We start from the raw sequence: 14,057 nt of genomic DNA on the forward strand, positions 1-14,057 counted from the left end.
CAAAAAAAAGTGAGCAGAAATAATAATAAATATAAAAAGGAACCAAGCTCCGGCAAACGACTCGATGCAGATTTGGGCAACCAAGCTCCCCACTAAAATCAAATTTTTTGCGTGGCTTCTGCACCGCGGCCGGCTTAACACTCGCGCCCATCTTCACCACAGGAACATTAGAATCTTGGAGGAATCGTGGTGTGCCCACTGCCCTGGCGTTCTTGAAACAGATGAACACATTTTCTCGAAATGCCGCAAGGCAAAAGACCTTTGGTCGCGGCTCGGCATCTTCGTGCAATGCAAAGTCGTGCGACTGCCGTGGGACATCGGGGTGGCTACTTCCCTTCCCGAGTCGATGTTATTCTCTTGATTCTCTGGCATTTATGGAAGGCGAGAAATGCCATGATTTTTGACCATGAGGATTCCAATTCTACAGCCATCCTCATCCGCATCACGAAGGACATTGACACCTGGTCGTGCAGGTACAAGAAATGTTGTTCTGACTTGGAGAAATGGCGAGATTGGGTAGTAATTTGTTCTTCTCTTTAAAACCTCTCCTACTTCCCCTAACGTCTCTCATGTAATTCTCCCCCGCCGGGATGCCGGTGGATCTGCTTGTAACAAAACTTTCAAGTTTAAAATAGTAGGTGGGGATCTCCCACTGATATTGCTCGAAAAAAATATATAAAAGGAACGATGGAATGGGTGATATATAAATATAATAAAAACTAGATAATGAATAAAGTAATAAAAATATATAAAAACATCGTACCCATGTCGAACCATTTCCTCCCTCACGGAATAGGCAGGCATACTAAATTTCTTTTTACACATGATGTCACGGTATATTGTGATTAAATTCCTTGATCATAAATAATTTTAACCGGATCAATTCCAGATAACTACAACTAGCTAAAGTTCCTTAGACACATTTTTCTAGAGGAATACCATAATTTTTGGGAGGACTTTTGTTACAGGGAAATTTCAAAAAGAAAATAAAAAGTGGGTTGCCCACCTTGGGCTTCCTTATTGACACCTACTTGGGCTGGTTGGGCTTTCTGTCTCCTCTTCCTACGCCTCATATTTGCGGGCCTCATATTATCAATCAGGCAGGATTGAATAAAAACACAACACAAACAAGTTCATCCTTTTCGCAAAGGATTGTGCCATCATAAATGAAGCACAGGAGTTCCACATAAAATTTCATTTCCCAAACCTTATTAGTTCCAAATATTAGTTGTTACTACGGTGCTTGATCAGTCACACCGCACTCCAGCACATTTCACACGGACACGGCACAGGATACATATGTACTCGTGGACGCGACCGTGACGGTTCCGTGGTCATGCGAGCACCGTGGTCTCGACGGCGGCGGGCCGGAGGACCGCCTGGACGTGCTCGCCGGCGGCGTCCCAGAGCTCCGGCAGGGCCTCCTTGATGTTGTGGATGCTCTCCAGCGCCACGTCCGCGCCTGCCACCAGCGCTGAGGTCCCCACCTGCACCGTCGTTCCATGTGGAAAAATTAATCAGCCAGCATGCTCAGTTGCAGAGGGCACACGAGCTGAGACCGGGCTGGCATACAATGACGGTGTGGAAGCCGGCGGCCTTCCCCGCGGCGATGTTGCGCGCACTGTCGTCGAAGAACACCTGCCATGGGCGCACGCAGAGAGGTCGAACGAGTCGTCTCACGAGTCACGATGGACGCAATGAATCGGAGAAATGCGAAAGAAAATCAGTGCTGCTTGATCAATTACGGTTCTCTTGGCGTCGAGCTTGGCGATCTCGATGACAGCTTCCATGGACTCGAGAGACGGCTTGCACAGGATTCCTCTGGGAGGGGCTGGGTCGTCAAAACCCTCTCTGCTGCCTCCATCAGTGTCAGCTTCATCTGCATTCTTCTGTTCATTGGCAGCTTGTTCAGTTGGCGGGTTCAGGGTCTCGAAGCAGATGATGCCTTCGAAGCAGTCCTCTAGCCCAAGCTTCTCCAGGACTCTTGCCGCATGGGCCTTGTCAGAGTTGGTGAAAATCTGCAGTGGGATCAGTAGTTTCAGACTGGGAAATTACAGATGCAGTGCAGCTGTTCTGGTAGTAACTGTCCTTGCTGATGATCCTACTTCTACAGGGAAATGGGCGTCAGGAAGAACTTACTATCTTCCTCTGTGGCAAGGAAAGTAGCAGCTGCCTCAAGACGGGGTCAGGCTTGAGCTTTTCATACGGCAGTGTACCATGGACACAGGCGTGGAAGTCGTCATAGTCGAAATCATAGCCCAAAAGCTAACAGATGATAAATGGAAATTGAAAAGGTCAAATGATTTTTCAGAGGTTATGAAACAGAAATCTGAACCGGAAAAGCTGCAAATGTATCAGTATTCAGTAGTAACGAGGCATGCCTTCAGGCCGGCCATTGTGGTTCCATACTCCTTGTACAAATCCAGGCACATCTTGGGAACCTGGCTCTCTTCAATCTGCAACTTGTGGAGCATATAATCTGCAATTTGGCAACTCCAAGTGTATAAAAAAAATCCTTCGTAGCATAAAAATTAGAAATTGCTGATCAAGATAAATGTTAGTACTTGCCTTGTATGTTCTTGCGGCATGCTAAGTTGATCCCTAAGCTCAGTGGGTAGAGAGTGTCGTCCATGTCTGTGTATACAAGGCAGCATTTTTACGAGAATTTCAAGGGAAAGTAAGTGCTAGCAGACTTGCGTACATGCTTAAAATGCAGTGATAAAACTAAATCGCCAGGTCCTCACCAAATAGCAAGCAATCAAATCTGGCGCCATCAGCGTATGACTCCATCTTCACAGATGACTGAGCTGGTGATCTGCAACCAAGAATCCTAATGCCAAAGGGAAGCACAGCCACAATGCGCTGAGAGTCGATGCCGCACTTGGCATATGCCCCTGTATTTATACACACGGTCGAGAGGCCCAGCTGCTAGCTTTGTTTGTTGGAGGATGACACATGGTGTGGCAGCGAGAGCGACATCAGTGGGGGTCTGAGGCTATCATATCTCTATCTCCTCCTCCACACATACCTTAAACTACTCCACAGATTACTGCTTTGCTAGCATCTGCTTTTCTTGTCATTTTCCATCAAGAGAGCCTCATCAAGAGTGCTCTCCTACGCGACGCCCAATAATTCCAATTCTTGGAGCTGGAACGCCAGCTTCGATTTTGGCTTGGGACGCAACCGCCCTGGTAGGCAACTGGGCGTGGATGGAAGTGTCAGGGTTCAGTCGTAATCGGCAATAATGTGTGGCAATTGCTGCTGAAAAAAAAAAGATTGCTGCTGGGATCGATCATTCGTGCTAGCCGAGCGTCCTGAATTAAAGCCTGAAAGGGATGCGTGCGGTTGCTTTGTTGAGCATGTACATGGACAGAGTGGTCAAGCCTTTGATGTGTCTCTTAACAGCATTTCTTACCACGAACAGTCGCCTAGTGCGGTAAAGATTGCATCGCTTTCGTTCCTTATCTGTACATGATTTCAGCTGCCGTGCTGACCTGCAGTTCAATCTTCAGGTTCGCAGTTTTGGAGGGTTTTTTCTTTTTCTTTTTTGCGAGGTGCTCTTCTGTTCCTGTTACGTGCCTCCTTTCACACCTAATTGGTACAGGTCTTTCCAACAATCTCACGAGGACTGAACACTCTGCACCACATAGTAGCCCTGTTCGCAGTTGCAACACGCCATTTGTTTTCAGTACGATGGGTAGGCGGTAGGCCTGCCTTCCTGCCTGATCCAGTGGAGTTGGGCTACCTGGCCACTGACGGTGGCTTTAGTTAGGCTGGGGCTATGCCTGCGTACCCATTCCAACCAGCCAGCGGAAAGAGAGCCTGTCTTTTCCGCTAAACATTGGGGGAGCCTCTCGTATCTATGGTCACAAAGTTTCTGGGTCGACCGGATCGAGTAACGGAGTCGAGGGTCGAGGGTCGTCACTTTATAAAATTGTGGTACGAAGGGGGTATAGCTCTATAGAACGATAAATTATTATGTGGAATGCGACCCTGATTCATCAGGGTCGATATCTTCGAGTCGATGCGTCTTTAAAAAGACAAAAAGTCAAAAACTATATATATGTGCTGCTAATGAAGAAACTAATCTGCACAAGCATATAAGAAATGTATAAAAAGAATACATTTAGATCATAGTACACATACTCGACTCATTATCTAACAAAACCACACAAATCTACTGTTCTTAACCTTTTTATCCCAATTAAATCTACTAGTAATGGGGCTGTGACCCATCTCAAACCGGGACGCGATCCAATCTTGAATGGGACACTGACCCTCTTCGACCTCAACCCTCGAATCGGAACAGCGTTCCCGGATCGTGGGACAAGGCATCGACCCCGAATCTTGTGACTATGCTCGTATTACTACGCCTTAGTGCATGGCTGAGGCGATCTGTTCTGTCCGTCACTCCCTCGCTTTGCTCACCGACCTGCTTTTATCAGCCAGTGCGGCGCAGCAGTGCAGTGCTGTTTGTTGCAACACGCAGCTGAACTGAATTATCTCTCTCCGTCAGATTCAGAGTGTTTGTTTGGCTGCACTGCGCAGCAGCGGCTGAGGTGATCGGCGTAATCAGTGTTGAGGAGAAGGCTTAACACTGCAGTCGAATTCGAGGAAAGAATCCGTTTTCTGCTAATACATGGCTATGGCATCCGTTTGATTATAGTGGTCGTAGTCAAGGGAGAAAGAGGGGATTGAAAACAAGAGAGAGCATCGAGAAGTTAAAGCAAGTCTTAAGATTTTCCGAGAACCATTGAGGTACCGAAACTGAATAACTCTGAAGCTAAGGCCATGTTAATAAGGAGGTCTGGAGGTGCTATTTGAAGCAGCTAACACCTTGTGCACACTAAAATTCAGAATACAAAAAATCTATAATAATAATGGACAAAAGAGTATATGACATAGATGCTTGTAAACGAAGGATATGCTCGTAGCATATCCGGTTGATGCAGATTCTGTGATGTTTATCTCCTCTTTTTCGTTGAAGGGAGAAAAGATTCCGTCGAAAAAGGAGATAAAATGGGCATGCAGCAAATATTCGTTGGGATTAGTATATTCTTTCTTGAAACAGAACAAAAAATGTGGCTGTAGTTTAGTGGTGAGAATTCCACGTTGTGGCCGTGGAGACCTGGGCTCGAATCCTAGCAGCCACACATCACTTTTTTTTTTCATTCCCTACTAGTGCATGACGCGCGCTATCGCGCGCGCTCATTGCCTATTTGCAATCAACTTTTGTTTTAATACATATTCTTTTTTCACTGCCTGGTGTGATTAGTTGGAATTTCAATCGTCATATGGAGCTCTGCTTTTCTGTATTGAGTTTGTAAGGTAAAGTAAATAAATAAGCTGTTATAAGCGAAGGAATAATAATGACCGCTAAATCAAAAACGATTAACATTATCAGTTAGAGGAGCGAGGAATGTTGCTCAAATATCAGTGCTAACAATGACGTCGGCAGCCACATAATTACCTTAAAGGATCATACAGCCAGTATGCCATTGTCGTAGACATCTTAGAGTAGCAGCTAATTATAGGATAAGTACATTAGTGATTACTCATCATAAAGGAGGTACTCCTTGGTAATAGCATGCAAATGGTTCAAGGCTAGGCTGGTTTCATGGAGCAGAGAGCAAGATAGTGTAATGGCATTTGATCCTTGGCAAAATAGTCCGTGCTCCATAACCGCATAGTTTACCATTTGAGGTATATTTATTCATAGGAATAGACTGCAATGGGGCCATATTTGGCTTCTGAGATAGCTTAAAGTTCTGCACGAAGGAAGCATGGAAAAAGTAATGTTAGTATATTTAAGTAAACTGCAAGTAGTAGGATCGGAATTTGTCAGAGAAATTGAAGCTTCTCATGACGTACCAGTAGAGGCTAACACCTGGTTTTTGGTAATGCGAAAGCTCAGGCTTTGATTGTTTCTGAGGCGGCTGGCAATATTCATATAAACTGATATTAAAATAGGCTCAAATCTGAACCAAGATGCCTCCATCATGTTGGCCACTGTCAGCAGTGCAGGGATAATCATTTGACCTAAGAAGGTAGTTGTCAGTCTGATCTGCATGCTTGTTTCAGTGTTTGGCAAGCAAATGATAAATGTGGTTGCCCAGGTGAGCATGCCTGATTTGAAGCATCCTTCTATGTTTGCGGCCAAGGTTTTGCATACCCACCGAAGTGGGTGTAAGCGAGGAGGCAGGCGTGAGTTTATATATGCAATAGCAGCTTTTATCCATGCGGGGATAGGGGAAAGTTTGACACCATGATAGACAAAGATAAAGTGCATCATTCTCTTCCAAAGGATTGTGGGCTACAAGGAAAGCTAGGGCGGAACAGAGTGTTTTTTTGAAGAGAATTTTAAATGCTAACTGAAGTGACAAGGCAAGTGCAGACTGCAGACCCCAGTATAGGAGCAGCTAGTTCAAAGGTTGCCGGCTGGGATTTGTTTCCGGTTGCTATTGATTAAACTGTTTCACCAGTCGTACCTGTATCATTTGGTTGCTCAAATTGGCCTGTATAAATGTAATATCATTTGGTAGCTCCAATTGGGCTGTATAAATGTAATAGATAGTTAGAAAGACTGTAGTAGCTGGGTAAATAAGTAAAATGAATATTTCCAAAAGGGGGTGGCTATATAGTAATTCTGTCCTAAGCATTGGGGCATTGAAGGCTACAGCTGTAGATATATTGTAAATATGAAGGAAGAATAAATCCTTGTAGCTAAATTTTTAGTAAAGAAGATTGTAGCAATACCGTTGGTAATGCGAAATAATTAATTTAGTAGCAGCAAGTGGATATTGGTCAAATCTCAAGTGTGGGTAGGGTCCATTTTTTTTGTAAGGCTGCATAGTAAGAGGTCAAATAAAAGTGAGTTGTGAATGGGAATTTAAAAGAGATACCTAGCATATGTGTAAGTGTACAGTATGGTGCTTTTCTGAACTCCATTCATAGTATAACCAAGCTTTCCTAAGATGACATTGCTGGAAAAGCAAGTGCGGGCAGTCCAAGTTTTTCTAGCTTGCCTAACAGGAGGCGAAGTAAAAGTGAGTTGCGGATGGAAATTAAAGAGGGAATGCATAAGATAAGTGCACTTAATCAATTGTGTAATAGGGGTTTTTTTGTGATCCTGATTTATAGCACACTTAATATTTCTTAAGCTTACATTGATCTAAGAGCAAGTGTTAGTAGGACATTTTTTCTAAGCCTGCCTAATAAGAGGTCAAATAAAAGTATGTTCTGAGTAGAAATTAAAGAGAGGATACCTACAATAAGTGTATTTAAGCAAGTGTGAAGAAGGGTGTTTTTCTGAAATGCATCTGCAGGATAACCAAGATTTCTTAAGCTGTATATGGCAAGACAAATGTACTGCTTGAAAATGCTATATCTATCTAACATCATCTTTTTGTTGTTCCGTAATCTGATGTGCTGCAGTTATACCTTATGCAGACTTTGATATAATAAACCATAGATTTGAGTTTGATGTACCTGTAAGCTAGGCATGACTGCTTTGTGATGTGGAGGCAAAGGCTTCGTCTTCCATAACGGTGATGAGCTTAGCATGCTGTGGTGCCTGGGAGGGTAAGTTAAGCAGATCCAAGATTAATAACGTGGCCTCCATTTTTTTTTAACCGGAACGTGGCCTCCATTTGGGGTGGAAATCACAGTTTGAGTGGGGTATATTATGGGGCATGCTTATGTGAATGAAAGTATGCTACCAATCGGAAAGAATCGCACCTCTTTTGCTGCAGATCTAAGCAGGCTCGCCCCTTCTTCTGCTCTCTGATTGCTGCTGCTTTTTGGCAAGAAACGAAGAGGAGGAGAGCTGTGATAAACCAGCAATATTTGGGGTCCATACTTTTAGTACTCAGAAACAGGAAGGCCTATGCAAAAACTGCAGAGCATAAATGGGGCTGGACAATGATTTGCTAAAAACAAATCTAAAAAACGTAGGCGGTCTAGAACTGCATAGGTCCCTAAGCAAGCAATGAAGCAAGTGTGAATAAATGCCATTGCGAGGGAATACCTTATTGTGTTCTTTCCTGTAAGGAATCAAACATTCGAACATCAAAGAATGGTGCCCTTCAATCTCCTGGTTCAGCAAGAGGGAGAACAAATGACAGATCTAAACAAACGGATAAGCGGCGCAAAGAAACAAAGGAAAATTGTATGTGTAGCAACTTAACAGAAGCAACCGTATCCAACAAAGAAGAAAAACTAATTCGGAAACGGAGAAAGGTCGTAGATCCGACGCCTCGTTCGTGGAAGAGGCAGGCTTTCATTTCCACAAGGAAATGTTGCAAACAAGCGAATGCAACAATTGGAGTACGAAACTGGAAACCTTACATCGGCGATGACAGCATGGATGAGGGGCTAAGGATTTGGCAACAGCTTACCAGGAGGAGGACGACCACAGCTGCTCCATCGAGGACGACGACGGCCACATCTTCGCCGCGTCGGGCCTGGCGAGAGGGAGGACGACGATGGCCACATCTTCGCCGCGTCGGGCCTGGCGAGAGGCAGGGCAGCGAGGGAGGCAAGCGGGGGCAGGGCCGGCGCGCACGCAAGGAAGGCGGTGGGGCGGCGAGGCTCAACCACGGCTCGAACGGCTGTGTCACCAGTAGTTTGCGTGCCGGGAGCCGCGGCCGAACTTCACCCGAGCAGCACCGCCGGCGGATGGAGCCTGGGAGGGGGTGGACGGAGGCTGCACGGCGGCGCGAGGCCAAGGAGAGCAGGGGAGGATGGCGCGGCCGGAGGAGGGCCGGAGCCGGTGTGCGGCATGGCCGGCGAGGCGGTTCTTGGGAGGGAGGCGCCAATGAGGGAGGGCCAGCGAGGCTACTACCAAGCCGCGCTGAGCTGTGCCGCCGAGATCCGCCGAGCTCGAGGGCCGCCGAGCAAGAGGACGAAAAGTAGGTGTCGCCGCCAAGATCCGTCGAGCTCGAGCCCGGAGAGCTCGAGCGCCACCGGCAAGATTCGTCGAACTCCAGACCGGAGAGCTCGAGCGCCGCCGTCGAGATCCGCCGAGCTCCACAGTGGCGGCGAGCAGGGAGGAGGAGGGAGGGTCGGATCGGCGCCGGGGAGGAGGGGTTGTCGTTGGAGGAGGAGCCGGGGAGGAGGGGCCGCCGGCCTGGGGTGAGGCAGCGGGGTGCGGGGAGGGTGAAAATCTGCTCGTCGTCGAGGAACAAAATAATAGAGGGTTCCAGAGACAAGATATTTATGTAAATGAATCGAGGCAAGTCTTTGATGTAGTATAGATCGTCCGATCAGAATCGAATGGTGTATTTTTTTATAGACGACGTGGAAGGCCTACCCTTGCGCCGTGGGAACGAACTTTCATCTATAGAAATTTCGTAATTCACGTGCTGATGATGCGCGTGCTTGGCTCATCTGCTGCCGGGCTGCTTCTTCTTCTGTTCTAAAGTGGGCCACGCAACACGGGCTAGCAAAGGGTCTTGCTGCATCATGCAGTGCATTTTCCATTCAGTTTCATTTGTGGCCCATACTGCGCACAGTCTTCTCCTTTCTTTGTGTTTTTTCTTTTTGTTTCCCTGTACCACGCGACGCAAGCACGCAGCTGGCAGTGGTTGCCGGAAATTAAAAAGAGCCGCCCGCGGCCAATGCGCCGGGTATAAGAACGGCGCTGGTTGCTCCGCGGGATGGAGCGGGTGTCTCGAGATGCGTGAACCGACTTTAATTTTTTCACTTAAAATGGATATACAGTTCATCTAAAATGGCAAATACAGAGGACTACGGATCCACCAAAATCATATTGTATGGACAGTTGTGTGGTCCTCCAAAATATCAGCTCCCCAGCCGTTCGTACTTCATCATCCTCGTCCTGTTGGGGGAGATGGACATGGAGGTTGCTCCGCGGGATGGAGCGGGTGTCTCGAGATGCGTGAACCGACTTTAATTTTTTCACTTAAAATGGATATACAGTTCATCTAAAATGGCAAATACAGAGGACTACGGATCCACCAAAATCATATTGTATGGACAGTTGTGTGGTCCTCCAAAATATCAGCTCCCCAGCCGTTCGTACTTCATCATCCTCGTCCTGTTGGGGGAGATGGACATGGAGCGGATCCGGGCCGAACAATTCCACTGTGAGTTTGGTTCATTAGAGGAGTAAGCCGCCGCGGAGGGACGGAATCCATGGAGTTAGCGCCGTCGGGAACCTGAGCTGCAGGTTCAGGTATGGAAGGAATCCTTGTTCTCTGAGGTTCGTCGATTTAGATTGGATTTCCTTTCGATGCTCATGGAATTGATGGATCTTAGGGTGGAACATTTCGGTGAGGTCCGTCAGGGCTAGGATGACCAGCAGCGGCTCCGGTGCGCCCCGCCGCCGTCTTTGTCTCGGCCGTACGTGCCTGTGCGCGGTGGCGCGGTGGTCCGGGGCCAGCGCTAGTGACCACCGTGGGCGATGCAGCGACGAGGGAGCTCACCATCATCAACCCGCTCACGGGTTCGTCATGCGCACTCCCGCCGCCGCCATCAAGCGCGGCGAGCGCGCTGCAGACTGCCGCCATGTACGACGCCTCCTCCGGCCCCGGCGCCCACCCGCTCCCTTCGGCGATGCCCCCCTCCGGACGCCGCCGCCCTCCTCCCCGGGAGCGACCAGACACCAGAGGGCGGGCAGGACGAGGAAGCTGAGGACTGGGAGCAGCGCGCCGCCGCCCACGCGGACTAAGTCCTCGATGCCGAAGGGCCCGCCCGAGACGTCGTAGAAGATGAGTGCGATGAGGGGGAGCACCGTTACCCGTGGCCGCGATCGCACCGGCGGATCCACGAAGGAGCCGGCCCTCCTCGCCACGGCTCGGGCACCCGTGGTGTGGCCGGCAACCACTGCTCCCAGCCTGCAGGTGGCCCCGCGCGGCGGCTCCTTGCTCGTGGGCTCGTGGCCGGCAAGGCAGCGCGCGGCCTGGCGGGCGAGCCCATGCTCCCTGCGGTCCCGCCCGGGGCTGGCCGCGGGCCGCCGCTCCCCGCCTCCGTGACCGCGGGATGCCCGGCGCTCGGAGCTGCCCTCCAGAGCAGACCATCTCGTCGTCATGGTAGCAGTGCTTGACTGCTTGTTGTGAATTTTGAGTTCATGTCCGTTTGGAAACCCCTAGATTTCAAGAATACATGGGAGGTTCAAACATAGAAATGTGAAGTCACATTAAATTTTGCAGGTGCATGTCAGTGTAATTCTAAAAGCAACTGCTAAGCAAATAAAGCACTAATTAGAATAGGATAGAGCTGCTTAGAACCACAACTGGCTAGTGTCTTGTATCTTTGTTGTCGAAATATGAAAGCCATCATGTTTTGGAACCATTTTTATCACTATGAAAGGTACATTGTATGTTTTCTCTGCTTCCAAGTCAATCAAACAATTAGATTTTTACTGTATTGAAAAATATTTGAATCAGTTTCAGTGTGATTCCGTCCCATGCACAAAATATGTGCATTTTAGTTTTAGATATTGATTTTTTTATTGTGAGCCAGAACAAGTTAATTTCTAGATGTACAGGCACAGTTTCAGAATCAGTACCTGAACAAATTCTGAGATGTTTTATTTGCATAAAATAGGTGCAGCCGTTTATTCAACTTATAGTTAATTTCTTTTGTGGTTTGTAAAGAATGCGCATCTACAGATTTGAGGAAATAGTCTATTTGCATAAGAATAAATAGAGCCTTGTACCTTTGGTTAATTAATTTATATTAGTTTTTCATGAAGAATGTGCATCAACTCACATTATTGTGATTTCCCGTGTGCCCAAAAGGTATAGGCAATCTAGTATATTACTCTAATGCTTGATTTATTCATGGTTTACAAAAAGTTCTATTTTTGTGTGCACACAATCTTATGCATCTCACATGTTCAATAATTTTGACATTTTCTATCTGCACTAAAATATGTGTATATTATCTAAGTATCGAGATATTTAAACATTTTTTTAGCATCCTAAAATATATGTGCATCTTGAACAATAAACAACTTAAGATACTCTTGTGAGATTTCTTGTGCATCTCGGCCATTGAATAACTTTAAGATTTTTTATAGTGTATAGAAATATATGTGTAGTGGTTTGATTTTAAATTTTTCTATACATAATAACCAGTGCATCGTGAATGACGAAAATATTTGAGTCTTGTAGGCATTCGAGCCTCTATTGTGCATCCTAATTTATTGTACAATTGATTATTTTCTTGAAGGATCACAATTGATACGTGCAACATTATTATGCATCTTGATTTTATCATCACCTCCAGCTGGCCTTTTTTTTGCATCCTAATGTATTGAACATTTTCAGGAGTTTCTATTACTGTATATCTATTTTCAGGAGTTTCTAGAATATTTTCAGGAGTTTCTCTCTAGATTATTTGCAAGGTAAGGAACTATAAATTTTGTGAATAAAGTATAGGCATTACCATTTTGTGTGCATTTGTCCTTGCACAAAAAAAAGTGTACAACGCATTTTTCTGGAGATAGGATCGAGCTTCGTCTGGAAGGAAAAATAAAATGCACATGGACATTGTGTGCATCTATCTCTGGGCTTCTTGCATGTCCTGGACCATTCGATGAATGAACAAAACATGCACCTTGGGGGAGCAATCAAATTGTTACATAATAAAGGCCTATTTACCTGCATGCGATCATTATTTAGGAAGAAGCAATTAAACTGTTGCATGAAGGAATTTTTACTTGCATGCGCTCATTGTTTGATGCTTGGGATGTTAGCAATTCTGGGTGAAATGTTAAATTCTACAATACATTGCATCTCCCCAGCTCGAGGTATTATAGAAGCACAAGCATCTATTACATTTACATGTATTGTTCCTCGCAGATGAGAAGGTTGACAATTTTGGAATGCTTACATGTAGAGCTGAATTAGGCTACTATTTAATATACTATGCTATGATGTTTAATGGACTCAAGCTCAGCCGAAAAATATTCATGGTACAATTGTCTAGATGTACCTTGCATGGATTATTTGGAATCTATATTGGACTAACTATATTTTGTCTTATTGTACTTGGAGCATAGGTCAACAACGAGTTGATGTATCGTCTCATCACCGCCCCTGGGAATGAAGCACTCCTACTGTCATGTATGGTACAAGTCATTGAAGATTGATGCTGATCTGGCTACCATCTTCATATAACAGTCACATTTTGCCTACAAAGGAAGATCTAACTGTCATGCACATTTCATTATATACGTAAATCTATGTGCAACTAAACTGCACCTGTTTCCGTGATGCTTTCATATTTTGAACAACATATAAGCCGCACTTTGATGCTATGGTGCTCCAACCATGTTATGTGTGGTACCTGCAACCAAATATAGAGACCCAAATATATGCATGTGTGCTACAGCTTGATGTTATGCTGCTTTGAAGCGTTTGTGGCACCTCAACCAAATTTCTGCATGCGTGCTCGGCAGCTAATTACAGTTACCTACATTTTCACTCTGCTCGGCTGGCTGTGGCTGGTGGTTGATGCTGATTTGTTGTGAGAGAAAAATACTGCTAGCTGGCTGGTGCTGGTTTGATGTGAGAGAAAAACATTGTTGGCTGGTTGCAGCAGAACAGAGTGTTTGCATCTTGTTGTATTAAACCTACAAGTTGGTTTCACATCTTGCTATGCATCTGCCTTGGTCTAACCACCCCTGACGCACAAATGCACCCAACAGAGCACACACCTTCCCGTTTGTTGCAAAGGAGTACTCGTAACATCTTTGTTTGGACCAAACAACCGATTAAAGCTACGTGTTGTTTCTGGACGCTTACAAACTGAGATTATAATTTTAAGAAGACTCTTACAAACTAAGATTATAATTTTAAGAAATATAAACCAGTGTATAGTTTTTAAGGAAGAAGTACGCAGCTATGAAATTATTAACGATCGCGTATAGTTGGCCCTCCTATATGTATTTAAGCAATGTGATAAAAAAGAGTAGTAATGTTCTTCTCTACATGATGATGCACCTATTTTCTTGCAAAACAACAAATCAAGAACCAATGCACTATTTTTTTTTGTCTTTTCATGTGCATGATAGATGCATATATTATTTT

At 45.7% G+C, this 14,057-nt stretch overlaps 1 protein-coding gene, 2 long non-coding RNA genes and 1 other non-coding gene across 4 annotated transcripts; 3 read left to right on the plus strand and 1 right to left on the minus strand.

Annotated features, from left to right (window-relative positions):
• Positions 1-1,132: 1,132 nt before the first annotated feature.
• On the minus strand, positions 1,133-2,906 carry LOC120694604 (uncharacterized protein C24B11.05-like). Its single transcript, XM_039977789.1, has 7 exons — positions 2,745-2,906; positions 2,569-2,634; positions 2,382-2,479; positions 2,140-2,265; positions 1,746-2,018; positions 1,573-1,638; positions 1,133-1,487 (listed from the first exon to the last, which is right to left on the minus strand). Exons 1-7 carry the CDS (start codon positions 2,788-2,790, stop codon positions 1,335-1,337), a joined length of 828 nt encoding a protein of 275 aa, XP_039833723.1. The 5' UTR covers positions 2,791-2,906; the 3' UTR covers positions 1,133-1,334.
• A 2,175-nt stretch (positions 2,907-5,081) lies between these two features.
• TRNAH-GUG lies at positions 5,082-5,153 on the plus strand. The gene has a single exon. It is a non-coding gene; the product is annotated as a tRNA-His (tRNA).
• A 4,721-nt stretch (positions 5,154-9,874) lies between these two features.
• LOC120694605 lies at positions 9,875-11,388 on the plus strand. The gene is made up of 2 exons (XR_005683561.1): positions 9,875-10,195; positions 10,279-11,388. It is a non-coding gene; the product is annotated as an uncharacterized LOC120694605 (long non-coding RNA).
• Positions 11,389-11,762: 374 nt separating this feature from the next.
• LOC120694606 lies at positions 11,763-13,445 on the plus strand. Its single transcript, XR_005683562.1, has 2 exons — positions 11,763-12,940; positions 13,028-13,445. It is a non-coding gene; the product is annotated as an uncharacterized LOC120694606 (long non-coding RNA).
• Positions 13,446-14,057: the final 612 nt, after the last annotated feature.

The sequence above is a fragment of the Panicum virgatum genome, chromosome 2K (genome assembly GCF_016808335.1).
Source record: "Panicum virgatum strain AP13 chromosome 2K, P.virgatum_v5, whole genome shotgun sequence".
In the NCBI taxonomy this organism is placed as follows: domain Eukaryota; kingdom Viridiplantae; phylum Streptophyta; class Magnoliopsida; order Poales; family Poaceae; genus Panicum; species Panicum virgatum.